We start from the raw sequence: 14,899 nt of genomic DNA, 5'->3' as shown, positions 1-14,899 counted from the left end.
AAAATATTGGAGAGGGAAAATAAAAATGATAATTTGAAAAGTGAAAGATTGGGGGACATGTGTTGCATTTTGATTTGTTTCGAAGTTGAATAAAATGGTTGGATTATGAAAAAACAATTTAGTCCTTTTTGTTTTATAAATTTTTAAAACAAAAAAGGTAATTTGGGTAAAATGATAGACTTCTTTTTTTAATAGCTTGATAGTAGATAGATGTGAATATTGTTTGTGAATATTGTTTTTACCTCAAACAAACCCTCTGTGAAGAATACAAGAACATTGAGGTGATTAAACAAAGGATATAATTGGAAGAGTAAAATTGAGCAAACGTGTCTAGTTAAGGCAAGTTATCGTTGACATTGTGGAAAAATAAAGGAAAAACACTCAACTCAAGGTATGCTATAAAAGTGAGAGTTAGTTTTCAAAACTTGAACTGCTGTGAAAAAAGAAAAACATGAGAAATAGAAACAGACCCAACGAACCCGCCAGCTTCTGGATTCAAGCAAACGCGCTTCTCAGAAAGAACTTAACCTTCCAGGTTACTTTTTCTCTCTCTCAAACGTAGCCGCTATTTCATTATAAACTTGATTATATTGAAATGAATTCAAATTATTGTAAAAAATGATATTGTTTTTCAGAAACGAAATGTGAAGACAAACATTAGGTTAATCTTGTTCCCATTTGGCTTATGTATATTGCTCGTTCTACTTCAAAATCTGCTCAATAATCAATTTGATAAAGCTAAATTCAAGTGTGGATGCATTTGTACCAACACACAAGGGGAACAATGCTTGGACAATCAATGCGGGGTTCAATTTTCGGATTTTGATCAAGTTGGTGCTTGTCCTATTGCTAACCCTATTGAATGGACTCCATTGTTGCAAATCCCTGATCCGCGATACCGCGCTGTTAGAACGGATTTTCTTCCGTTTTCGGATTTTCCGAACCCCTTGTGCAGAACCAATGGTTCATGTCCCATTACTATGCTCTTTACTGGAACTAATCAGTCTTTTGGAGAAGGTATATAACAAAGTTTAATGCATTCCAGAATTGATTCTAGTTCAAGATAGGTTTTACAGTTTAGTTTTTGAGTTTAAACGTGATTTTTACACTCAAGTTTGTTGTTCGACTCACTTTTACAGAAACACCCAAGCATAAATCACTTTACCTTCAACTCACTTTTAGCATGAATCAATTCATACATAATCAATATTCTCTCTACAAAACCAAACACAAGTTAGTTTCTCTAGTATCACTTGTTCTAGTACTTGTTTTGTTAGTCCTGCCATTAAGATATTAGGGATTAACCCTAAGTGAGGCATAGAGTGATATTTGAAGGATTAAACTGAGTGTTTTTCAATCTAATTGCTTCTTTTCATCTTTTTTTTACTTACAGTTTTTTTTTTTCCATATCTGATGGTTTGTTTTGAAGTTACATAGATGTTTAATGTCTTCTTAATCATGTTTTCTCTCCTTTATAGTCTTGTCAGGGAATATGATCCCAAGTACTTTTGATATAAATAGCAACAATGTTATGGATAGTTTGGCAACAAATGTCATGGTGAGTTAACAAATGTAATGTCTTCTCGTACTTACTATGTTCTTTATATGAAACAAAGGACGGGGAAAACATCAAAATGTTATAGGGATCAGCATCAGAAACAGAGAACACCAATTTTCTGGAGCCTGCTTTCTTTTCAGATCTTCCCATTTACTATCTACAAAGTCAGTGCAATAAGAATTCTTCATTCTCCATTCCTATTCAGATATCAACCACTAGCATACAACAAGGTATGAATGAGACTTGCTTGTGTTCATGTTTTTCTTGTAAGATATATGATACCAGGAAAATAAATAATAGGTATAAAGATTTACTTATGAACAATGTTTGTGTTATTTTTGAGGTTGACTCTAGACAGTGTCATACTGCAAAATCTTATATATCAAATTACAATCATATTATCTTTATTTGTAGAGCTATCCTTCAATCAACGTTTACTATTAAGTCCATTAAGTGTCAAGTTTATATGGTTGCAAGTTGCCACTTAATGTGTATCTGAATTATGTTCCTTCATGTGTTTCATAAGTTATTCCCATTGAAATGAAATGAATTTTTCTAATAAAAATGAATTGCTATAAGATAAGAAGTAAGAACTAATACTTATCTCAGTTGAAAAGATCTTATAAGTTAAGCTTTATTCAAAATAGGACCAAGTTGAACATGTGACTAATATCGTTAGCATAAGTTAATCTATCAAAATAGGATTAAGTTGAATCCGTGACGATTATCTTAGTGTCAAAAGATTATAATTGTAACTTTTGTGTTGCGTTAGAAACACTTTGACAAGGATAGTAGCCTTCTGAAAAACAACTGCTTGTACAGAGTATTCAGAATATGTTTGTATGGGGTGTACAGATCATTTTTTACATATTGCCATATTTCTTTCTAGATGGGTTATGCTCAAAGCATGCATTTGATGTCTAGAACTTTGTTACTAATGCTAATTTATTTTTTTTACGCTGGATATAGAGTTAAGATGTGCTCAGGCTTTACGGTTATGGCGTAATAGTTCTTCTGAGGTAAACAATGAGCTATATAAAGGTTATAGAAAAGGTAACACAGAGAGGCAGATCAATGAGATAGCTGCAGGTAGATATATCATTATAGCGTTATATTTTACATTTCTCGTTGAAGGAAGTACTTATTTCCATGTTGTTTTGACAGGTTATGACTTCCTAAATTCAAATGAGAATGTACTTAATGTCAGTATATGGTACAACTCAACCTATAAAAATGACACTGGCTTTGATCTTATTGCATTGGCACGGATTCCTCGTTCTGTAAATTTGGTATACGTTCAAACTTTTTTTTTACATTGTTCTTTCTCTTCATTATTATTCTTCTAAAAAATGATATAATATTAGGACCAGAAATGTGAATTTGGACTCAAGTAGGCAATTAGCTCATCCTCTGCCCAAGCCCATGGTGTGGGGTATTTATGTTAAGAAAAATAAGGGTAAGAAGGGTGACATGGCAGAGAGAGAGGGCATGGATTTGTGTATGATGAATCTTGTTTTATTAATATGCTAGGGAGAATAGGAGGGTATCTTGGAAAATCATTTTGGGTTAGCTATAGACAGGGAGCATTGGTCTCTGCAGGAGCTTAGCCTGTGAAGTCCGATACTCCAAATTTGCTAAAGTATTGGTGTCTGACACGCATTTGACACCGATATGTGTCCGATACTCCCTGATACCAGCCAGAGAAGTATCAAGCAATTAAATTGTATTTATTTTCATAAAAAGTTTCCTGATACATTTGGGATACGCGCATGCTACGGCGGAAGGGAACTGATACACGCGAAACACAATACAAAACAAATTTTTAAAACCTTTTCTCTCCTATTTTTCTTTTTAAAAAACATGAAAAAAAGAATGAGAAGGAGTCATGAGATGAAGAGTCAAAACAAAATAAAATGGGTTTGGGTCTAAGATTTCGATTATGATAAGAGCTGACATCTAATATCTATATCCTTGCAGGTATCAAATGCCTACCTTCAGTTTCTGCTGGGACCAGGTACCCAAATGTTGTTTGAGTTTGTAAAAGAAATGCCAAAACCTAAGACCCCAATTAAGTTTGATTTGGCTTCTCTTTTGGGCGGTCTCTTCTTTACATGGGTTATCCTGCAACTTTTCCCTGTAAGTAGTTAAATATGTGAGTAAACATATTTGCAATGAACTGAGTTGTTTGTATTTTAACAAAAGAATTTAGCAGAAGTGATAGGAAATTACTGGCATTGCTTGCTGAATGCGTAACATAGTAATTATAAAGAAAAGAACGGGTTTACATGGCCAAATCATAATTTTTGAATAAGCCTCACATATGTACTAGCAACACTTGTGTGGGCTACATTTGTTGAATGAAATTCAAATTCATGTGGGTCTCAACACATTATGTGGGCTACATTTGTTAGATATGGGTTTGGATTTAATTCCACTCAGTCACCGCCTGATTTGTGCCCTTTATGGCCGATCCGAATAGCCAACTGTTACTTATTCTCAAGTTTAATACAGAGATTAATGTCCCATTTGTTTTTATCATATGCATGAATTTTACATTTTGAACACATGGGTTATTCTTTTCCTTATAAGTTTCATAAACTATTGTACTCTCTAAGCTATTTATGCATGTATTATTACAAGGTAAATAGAAATACATTTTCTACTCTATTTTCAAAGAGGTGGGAGCTTACATGAAAGTTACCCATTAAGAGAGTGTTTCTAGAACTCCTCTTGCTTCTTCACATAACATCTATTTATGTGTATAACCATGGAAATTTTCTTACTGGACTCACTTTCCTGAACGGAAACAATTGGCTCAAAAGTCACGGTCAACAATTTTATCTAATAATATTGTCTAAAATATTAGAAGATTTTTCTGAACATTTGTGTTTGTTGATGTAGGTTGTCCTCACATCATTAGTTTATGAGAAGCAACAAAATTTAAGAATCATGATGAAAATGCATGGTCTCGGTGATGGGCCATATTGGATGATTTCTTATAGTTATTTTCTTGCCATATCAATTATCTACATGCTGTGTTTTGTGATATTTGGCTCAGTCATTGGTATGAATGCAACCCGTTTACTGATCGGTTGTTTTCTATTTCTTTTTGGCATTTTCTGTTTCCCCTCAATGCTGCTGCTTTTTTTTTTTCAGGATTAAAGTTCTTCACAATGAATGACTACAGCATCCAATTCATGTTTTATTTCATCTATATAAATTTACAAATTTCCCTTGCATTTTTATTGGCCTCCCTGTTTTCAAATGTTAAGACCGCCACAGGTTTGGTGATAGATAAGCTACGTTATGAATATTTATTTTTATCAGATCTGATCACTGACTTTTTCTTCTTCTTTTGCAATGGCAGTGATTTCATATATAGGTGTTTTTGGAACAGGGTTATTATCTGGTTTTCTTTTCCAATTTTTTGTTCAAGATAACTCGTTTCCAAGTAAGTCAAATAATTGACAAATGATGTTCATCCTGGTCAAAGTTTTTCCAAATATAGTTTAATGTGGTTATTTTAAAGGAACTGTTGTTAAATTTGTGCTTCCAACATATCATGATATTATCATGGCCAGCATTTAAGGTTGCACCATTATCAAATTCAATAATTATTTCGTTTTCTACCATGCTTAATATGATCATTATGTTTAGAAATGTTTATAACTTGCGTTGCATTTCATGTGCGACGTCATTTTGGTAAGCTTTCTTTCGGTCTTTTAATTGCTTTTACAATTTCTTCAGGAGGGTGGATCATTGTTATGGAGTTATATCCTGGGTTTGCTTTATATCGTGGGTTATATGAATTTTCACAAGCTTCTTTTAGTGGTGATACTTTGGGGACTCATGGTATGCGGTGGGGAGATCTCAGTGATAGCACAAATGGCATGAAAGAGGTCTTGATCATTATGTTAGTGGAGTGGATATTGGTTCTATTCTTCGCTTATTACGTCGATCAAGTTTTGACAACAGGAAGTTGGAGAAGTTCTCTTCTGCTCTTGAAAAGATTTCAGAAAAAACCTAGTTCATCTTTTCGGAAGCCTAGTATTCAAAGGCAAGGATCTAAGGTTTTTGTTATGACTGAGAAACCAGATATTCATCAAGAGGTGAGTTTTTCTTGCATAGCATATAATTAGGAGAATTACAAAAATCTGATTTGATTGTCATTATTTGTCCTAATTAATGTGACAACTACTAGTGTAATTTCTTTTCCTATACACACAACTACTAGTGTAATGATTCCATTACATGTTGCATGGTAGCCAGAGCTCTAGGTAATCTAGTGATTCCCTTCCTTTTTCCTAATGGCATGCAACAATGTGTGGAAGCATAGCCTACCATTCCTCTCACTGCCGACTCAGCAGAAGCATCACGTTTCCAAAATCTCTCTTGGGTCCTCTAAATTATTCTGGGCCCGTCATTTTTTTAATAATATTTTTATTCATAAATACTATATTTATTGTTATAAGGAATTAAGCATAATCAAAATTAACAAAAAGTTAGACTTCCTTACTTTTTATCTGAACAACAAATCTAAACAGTTTATTTTTATCGGAAGAACTCTGTTGCAATTTTGTGTGTGTGCAAGTTTATCATTTTTTTAATAATATTTTTATTCATAAATACTATATTTATTGTTATAAGGAATTAAGCATAATCAAAATTAACAAAAAGTTAGACTTCCTTACTTTTTATCTGAACAACAAATCTAAACAGTTTATTTTTATCGGAAGAACTCTGTTGCAATTTTGTGTGTGTGCAAGTTTATCATAGTATGGTATATCTTATTTACACATACGATGTGTTCTTTTTCTTCTTTTACTCTTTAGACGGAGAAGGTGGAGCAGCTGCTACTTGAACCAACTGTGAATCATGCAATTGTTTGTGACAAGCTAAGAAAGGTTTATCAAGGGAGGGATGGTAACCCAGAGAAATTTGCAGTGAAAGAGTTATCGCTTGCTTTGCCTCAAGGGGAATGCTTTGGCATGCTTGGTCCCAATGGAGCTGGGAAGACTTCTTTTATCAACATGGTTGGTTTATAATATTTCATTATTTTTTTCTGCAAGACTTCCTTACCTCTGACAAAAATATAATTAGGATTTGACGGATCCATTCACTTTGCTCAAGCTCACATAAGAGCAAATACTTATTTTATCCTAATCTATTTCTTACCATTTAAACTTTGCAACTCGTTAACATTGAGTAAATTGTCAGTTTAATCTGTGAAATTGTAGGACATTGCCAATTTAGTCCCTAAAGTTAATATTCCAAAATCCCTAAAATTCAGAATGTTTGATTATAATAGTCATTTTGGACTGATCAATTTAGTCCTTAAATTTTTTTAAGAAGCATTAATGTGATTGAAAATTTTTAAATTCATAGATCATTTTTAAAATTTCGTTAATTTACAGGACAAAACAGATAGAACCCTACGATTTTAAGGACTACATTGATTATTCATTCTTAATCGGTAGAAATGTATCAATTTCTCTAAATTATATACCTATTGGCTATTGGTTTTCTTCACAATGTTATAAGATTCTTTTAGATTACTCAGAATTCTGTGCCTTCTTTGACTGGTTTTCTCCTCAATTCATTAATCAGACCATCTTGTAAATGCTTACAGATGATAGGTCTGGCGAAACCAACCTCAGGTACAGCTTTTGTTCAAGGTCTTGACATAAGAACTGACATGAATGGAATATATACAAGCATGGGTGTATGCCCCCAGCATGAGTAAGCTGGAATTTCCTCTAGTTTATATGTTTTTCTAGTTTGAAATTTGTATCTGTTGAAAAATTATATATATTGTTTCCTTTTGGTATTTTAGCTTGCTGTGGGAAATCTTGACAGGAAGAGAACACCTACTCTTTTATGGAAGACTTAAAAATCTTAAAGGTTCTGCTTTAACACAAGTAAGTTGAAGTTGATAGTATCAACTCAATGGATAGAAGGTTTGGAATTGGAAATTTTTAGCAGGGACAATCAGAAAATAGATCAGGATTTGTCTTATTATACCTATATGTTTCTGAAGTTTTTACTCTATGAAAAAGGCATCGAATTTGTGAAACTTTGACCTTTATTATTTTAAAAATGTTTGGTAACTTACAGTTCGTGTTTAATATCATAACGAGTAAAGTGTGTGAAGCTCCAAAATTTAGAGGAAATTGAACAGCCTGTTCATTTCCTTGGACTAGTTAATGTCCCTTCCCTGCTTTTTAGTCTTTATAATATTTTTCTGTTAAGGGTGAATGGATCTTTTGATAACAAGATTGCAGTGTAGACTTAAATTGAACCTCTTTCTATAGCATTTGTTTAACAGGTAAGACACAGACATATGCAAATTTAAGTCCCAATTAATGTTGCAGGCAGTTGAAGATTCTTTGAAAAGTGTAAACCTTTTTCATGGAGGGGTTGCTGATAAAAAAGCTGGAAAATATAGTGGAGGAATGAAGAGGAGACTTAGTGTTGCAATTTCATTAATTGGAGATCCTAGAGTATGTTTTGTTTTCATTTAAATTTGTTCTATAAAATAACTTTGGTTGGAATAGTTGTGTTATGTTTTCTTATTCTGTTTGGGATAATTTTGTTAAGGTTGTTTATATGGATGAGCCAAGTACTGGATTAGACCCTGCATCAAGAAAGAACTTATGGAATATTGTTAAGCGTGCAAAACAGGACCGTGCAATCATTCTCACCAGTACGCTTTTTCTCTCTCATGGTTTTTGATACATTACCAAGTTGTTGCATTAACTTGTGAGAAGGGATGAAGTTACTCCTGGAATAACTTTGATAGAGTTACACTGCTTGATAGACATAATGACTCATTATAAATATTGAATTGCACTAAATGCTAGAGTTACTCCTAAAGTAATGTGATCCCATCTCTGTATTTATTTATTTATTTTGTTAAATATCTTGGGTCTGTAATACAAAACGATATAGAAATAGAAGGGGTTGTACTTGTCAACCATCAAATTCAAATTGGGTCGCTAAAATGGAGGAGGGATGGGGTTTTATGTGACAGAATGTTAGGAGGTTAATAATCAACACTAGAATAAAGTGTGTCTAGCAGAGATGAGGATGTTGTGTTGAATCTGTGATAAGATTAGACGAAATAAGGTTAGAAATGACAATATTAGAGAGAGTGTTGGGGTTGCATTAGCCACCATAGAAGTTTCATTCTCCGTGGTTCTAGAGGAAGGTGGGTCACAATACAAGCCTTCATGAAGCTAGTAAATGTTATTTTCATGACCTACAACAACAAAACCAGCAGGCTGGTCAACATAGATTTTTTCGAACAGAACTCCATTCAAGAAGGTTGATTTAACACCTAAGTGAAAACTTCCCATCCAAAATGCTTTTGAGCTACTAAAATATTAAAGCCTTAGATATAAAAAAAGAATGGGTACATTTTGAGCTACTAAAATATTAAAGCCTTAGATATATCAGCTTAGTTTGTTTATTTGGTTTCATAACAGTATCAATATTCTCTCTTCATATAAATTGATGTATCTTGTTTGCATACACTTTTCAGCACATTCCATGGAAGAGGCAGAAGTCCTATGTGATCGATTAGGAATATTTGTAGATGGTAGCTTTCAGTGCATAGGAAATCCAAAGGAGGTATAAATTACATTGTAAAATATATGCTTTATCAAGTTCATGAGTTGTAGAAAGATTTTTACGAGGGTTTGGGTTGCCTGTCACTTATTGAGTCTAGCCTAGTTAGGTAACCAAGTTACGAGCTTAATCCCATTGATTGAATTAGACCTTGTTAGAGTATCAGATTATCTCTTCATATCTTGATATTATGTTAGCATACCTTGAATTATATCAATGGATTAGTTTATATTAGTTTATTTTGTTCGAGTATTTGAAAATATTAATTTTTGTTCTGGTACATCAAAAAGTCCCACATTACTTGGTAGTCAAGGTTGAGGTTAGTTTATAAACAACAAACACTCCTCTCTACCCACCTATGTGCCTTTTACAAAGGACAACCCTTTAGCATCGTATGTGGGAGTCGAGGGTCTAAGTCACACGGAAGCTCACAAGCTTTTAGATCCTTAATCTTGACTCGGTGCTACTATTTCATTATACACAATTTGAAGCACCTATTATTTCTCTTCTCGATCTTTTATCAAACACATAACTGAAAAACCGGTAGCTTCCAATAGGCTTCTTAGGCTTTTACTTTGATTAATTCTTTTCATTTCATTTACTACAAAGTGACATTATTTTCTTTGCTGTATGTTTTTATCATAGCTGAAAGGAAGATATGGAGGAACTTATGTATTCTCAATGGCAACATCTGTTGATCATGAAACAGATGTTGAGAAATTGGTGCAACAACTCTCCCCAAATGCTAAGAAGATTTATCATATCTCAGGTACCCAAAAGTTTGAGTTGCCAAAAGATGAGGTTAGAATAGCTGATGTATTTCAAGCTGTTGAAACTGCAAAGACAAACTTCACAGTTTCTGCGTGGGGTTTAGCTGACACCACATTGGAAGATGTCTTCATCAAGGTTGCACGCGAGGCTCAGCAATACGACACTTTATCATAATTTAGTACACATTTTACTGTTGGTCTATACAAGCTACATACGTGTAAATAACCAGTATGAATTCAGCTAGTAGTCTATGATATTTATAGGATAGTCATGTATGGTGTATATAGTTTGCTTTGTAATAATCTGTTTAAACCCTTTTAAATAAAATTGTATAAAATCTGAGTATGTTTGTTTTTTATCATGTTTTGGTCCCCATATCTGGATCCAAATTCCCTGTGGTGGGAAAAGTAACAATCTTGGCCGGTGTTAATCTGATATTGGACGGATGAGATCCAAGTCCAATATCACCCCAGATCATCACCACTAAAGGTATGTTTCATTCTACTCCTCTCGCCTACTTCAATCATTTACTGATTTGAGTGTTGAATTGTATGCAGGTACACTACACCACCATCAAACATCCTTAAAGGAACTTTGTCCCAACCCACCAGGTGCATCCCTTTTTTAGTAGGATTCAGTAGACCATAAAAAGTTTCTATTGATTTTGTCCAGCAGGGTACAAGTATGAGCAGGCAGTAAAGTAGTTTGCATAACATAGTAAGGAAGGGCAGTAGTCACAGCCTGAATAAGAGTAGCTTTCCCAGCGGGGTTGCTGCCATGGATTTAACTCAAAAACCCTATTCACATAACCTTTCCTTCATCAATCCATCATCAGTATGAGATTTTCTCTCTTTTTTAATTCTAGTGTTCATTTAGAACTCTTAATTTTTGGCTACATATATTATGAAAGATGATGTACATGCAACGGTACCTAGTACAAATATTAACATTGATTTAATAATTTGTATCATAGTTTAATATTGATTTAACGATTTTTATATAAAGTTTTAAAATAATTTCAAATTAATATCAATTTTCATAGATTTCACCCATGTTATATAATGTTCAATCAGACGACTTTTTTTGTAATATATGTATATATAGCAAATAGAAAAGTCAAAAACAGCAAATAATTAGGGACCTGTGACTATTAGTGGAAAAAATTGAAGTAGAATTTAGAACCATTAAATTACAGACATACGGGTGTCATTGTTTTTCGCTTAATCGGTCTTGAAAATTAGTGAAGGAGATTTTGTACTTTGGCTCTGCAAATTCAATACAAATTGAGTTTTCTCTGTATCTTGATTAAGCACTTTTATTGTAGTCCAGCTTCCAGGTGATATATTCTTCCATTTCTTTGATCAATTTAATTCTATTTTTCAATTGTTTTTGCATTTTTTGATTATTAATTTTATATATGCGTGTGTATGTCATTGAAAGTTAAACCATATATAAACATGAGATATGAGATTTTTGACTGTCTTCAACACTATTGATTTTTCAGAGGAAAATAAAATCACAATCTATTACATAACAATTTTCAAGTATGGGAGGAACGGAAGAAGAAGTTAAACATGAAGAGGAGGTTGAGGTTGATAAGAAGGATAAGAAGGAAAAAAAAGAGAAAAAGAAGAAGAACCCTGAAGACAAGAAGGATCCTGTAATGCTTAAGCAAAAGCTTGAAAAATTAGATTCCAAGATACAGGTTATGATGGCTAAGAGAGAAGAGATTTTAAAGCTACTTAACGAAGTTGAAACAAATCCAACTGAACCTCCTGCAGCTTAATTGTTGTATATAATATTTTTTTTTTAGTATAAATCCAATTTGTTTTTACAACACTGGTTCATACGCATTGTGCTCCAAACACTTGCACACGACAATGTGGTAAATAAGAGTGCTTCTTTCTATGTAAATTGTTTATACTATAATTCAATTTATACAATTGTGAAGATATTATCTAATTATTTAATGTTTCTAGTATTAGACAGCTGTATTGTATAATTTCTCGACTCAATAAAATTAGATGTATATTTTTTTAAAATACGTAAAATTAGGAGTGTTTGTGGTACGATTTGAGCAGTTTTGACGCTAAATGTTATTCGAACTGTAAAAGAAAAAAACACGTGGTTTAGTTCAGTTTGATTGCCTAGGGATTTTGCTGTAATTCATCTCTTTAACACAACTTTAAAATAAAAAGAGAGAAGACAAATTATTTATAATTATTTTTATAAAAGAGTGAGTAAATTAAAATAGCGTTATAAATTTACTTTGTTGCATAGGGGAACATGCAGTGGCCGTTGTTGTCGGGGGCTAGTATCAGCATTCTCTACCAACCCCATACTTGGAGCAAGAACGCGCATCCATAAAATATGTAAGTATTGTTTTTTGCTTTCTTACAAAGGAAACTATAAAGTATATCTAAAATGGAGTCCCCAACTATACTTTCCAATTTTATCAATGTTGTTAAACAAACTTAAATACATAAAATTGGCAGTGTTAACTGTACTTCAGGAAATAATATGTTACCAAATAGTAACTTATTAATAAAATCAGATCAATTTTATCAATGTTGTTAAACAAACTTAAATACATAAAGTTGACAGTGTTAACTGTACTTTCAGGAAATAATACGTTAGCAAATAGTAACTTATTAATAAAATCAGATGAAAACTTAGGTAATATAGGAAATATTGGTTATTTGGAGTTAACATGATGAATATCATTAATTGATATGTAAAAACAATTAGGGCATGTCATTTAGCAAGACTGACAAAAGACTTTTGAAATTTACATATTAGATCATATATTAACTAGATGTATAAATCAATATTAACATCAATTTATGCAAATAATCCATAAATTTGTATAAATTATATTGAAAATAAAAATATTGATTCCTTTTAAAATGATTTGTTTTTTTTGTTATTTACTTCTCATATGGTTTATTCATCTACCAATACTATAAAATTAGAATTTTTAAACTAAAAAGAGAAAAAAAGTAGTAAAAAAACCTAACCAAAAATAAAATAAAATGATGTGATGAATTAGAAAACTAGGTGTTAGAGTTCTTCAAATTTGTATATATTTAACCGATTTAGTGATAATTAGCTATACAAATATTTATTGAAGGTTTAACACTAACTTAGCACTTGAGTTCAAATGTACTCCATGTACAAATTAATAAATTAGATGAATAATTAGGTAATAAAGGGGATATTGGTTATTTGGAGTTAACAGGATGAATATCATTAATTGATATGTAAAAATAATTAGGGCATTTTATTTAGCAAGACTAACAAAAGACTTTTGAAATTTAATTATTAGATCATATATCACCAATTGTATAAATCAATATTGACATCAATTTATGTAAATAATACTTAAATTTGTATAAATTGTTTTGAAAATAAAACCAGTTACTCCTTTTAAAATGTTTTGGTTTTTTTAAATATTTACTTCTCATATGGCTTATTCATCTACCAATACTTAAAAATTAAAAGTTTTAAACTAAAAAGAGAAAAAAGAAGTAAAAAAAACTAACCAAAAATAAAATAAAATTATGTGATGAAATAGGAAACTGGGAGTTAGAGTTCTTTATTAAATTTGTATATATTTAATCTATTTATTGATATTAAGCTATCCAAATATTTATTGAAAGTCTAACACTAACTTAGCATTTGAGTTTAAATGTACTCTATATACAAATTAAGAAAATTAGATGAAAACCTAGGTAATATAGGGGATATTAGTTATTTGGAGTTATCGACATAGGGGTAACATTCAAACAGAAGGGGTGAGATATCTTATAATATAAAAGAATGTATGATAAATAATATAAGAGATATAAATCATACATAATTTCACCAGTTCATACCATACTAGCATCATTCGTCATTCAACCACACATCGTTAATCATTAACATCATTTAATCTATAAATCATACCAAAATCATAAGTATGCAATGCAACCGACTTCCTAATATGCATGTGGTACCCAGGGCATCAGCCCACATCACTTTGCCAATTTTGGGCATAATCGAGCCGAAGCCCACGTCACTTTTCCAAAATAGGCGACGTCGTCGTCATAATAAATGCAAGTATGCAACGTCTACATGTGACACATAACAATGCAACACCAGTAATAAATCAAGTCACTTCCGATTCGGTTTCACTAGACCAACGTCCTATAGACATCACTGGACCGAAGTCCTATAAACAAGTGTTATGAATGCATAACACGCAACAACATAATAAATCATCCATGTTACTTTGCCAATCTAGGCCATGTCATCATCATATCAATCACAACATTCATCACCATGAACAATAAGGCATAAGCCTACACAATAATCATGTCATTTCAGGCCAACAATAACAATTACATCAATGTAATATATTCTAAAAATTATGGAATTATCATTCCAATAGCCTCCTCATCAGTTATCACCAAAATCATCGCATTATACGCAACATTGACACACGAAATATCAATTAACAGAAGGAAATATTAATTTTTAAATTCCAAAATCATGATCAAGTTAAAGATAATATTTTTAGCTTTCCAACGGTCCAAATGACACGTTAATCGGACTTACGGATCAAAAGTTATGAATTATTTAAGAAAATAATTTTTGAAAAATTGTTAAGTGTAACCGGTTACTGCAGGGACGTTACCCGGTTACATGTTTACGTAACTCTATTTGCTATTTTCAAAACTCGCCTGTAATCAATTATAGCAGGGCTGTCACCCGGTTACAACACCCAAAACTCCCAGTTTTCTCTATTTTCCCACATTTGTAATCGGTTACAGCAAGGCTATTACCCGGTTACAGCAGGGTTGTTACCCGGTTACAGCGTACCCAGTAGGAAAAAGATCAGTTTTTGACAGCAATTCTCTCTATTCCATTCACTCCAATTCATACCAACTCATTACATCATTTAAA

At 32.3% G+C, this 14,899-nt stretch overlaps 1 protein-coding gene across 1 annotated transcript; it reads left to right on the top strand.

Moving 5' to 3' along the window:
• The first annotated feature begins 363 nt into the window (after window positions 1-363).
• On the top strand, window positions 364-11,917 carry LOC131662558 (ABC transporter A family member 7-like). Its single transcript, XM_058932373.1, has 19 exons — window positions 364-535; window positions 636-1,017; window positions 1,479-1,558; window positions 1,644-1,788; window positions 2,528-2,647; window positions 2,723-2,847; window positions 3,536-3,694; window positions 4,460-4,622; window positions 4,715-4,840; window positions 4,926-5,009; window positions 5,306-5,667; window positions 6,391-6,591; window positions 7,188-7,297; window positions 7,392-7,476; window positions 7,930-8,058; window positions 8,156-8,261; window positions 9,099-9,187; window positions 9,830-10,789; window positions 11,460-11,917. The coding sequence occupies exons 1-18, from the start codon at window positions 452-454 to the stop codon at window positions 10,127-10,129; spliced, it is 2,850 nt and encodes a 949-aa protein (XP_058788356.1). The 5' UTR covers window positions 364-451; the 3' UTR covers window positions 10,130-10,789; window positions 11,460-11,917.
• The last annotated feature ends 2,982 nt before the right edge of the window (window positions 11,918-14,899 follow it).

Source organism: Vicia villosa, linkage group LG3, assembly GCF_029867415.1.
Source record: "Vicia villosa cultivar HV-30 ecotype Madison, WI linkage group LG3, Vvil1.0, whole genome shotgun sequence".
NCBI lineage: Eukaryota > Viridiplantae > Streptophyta > Magnoliopsida > Fabales > Fabaceae > Vicia > Vicia villosa.
This window is presented reverse-complemented; position numbering and strand designations above follow the sequence as displayed.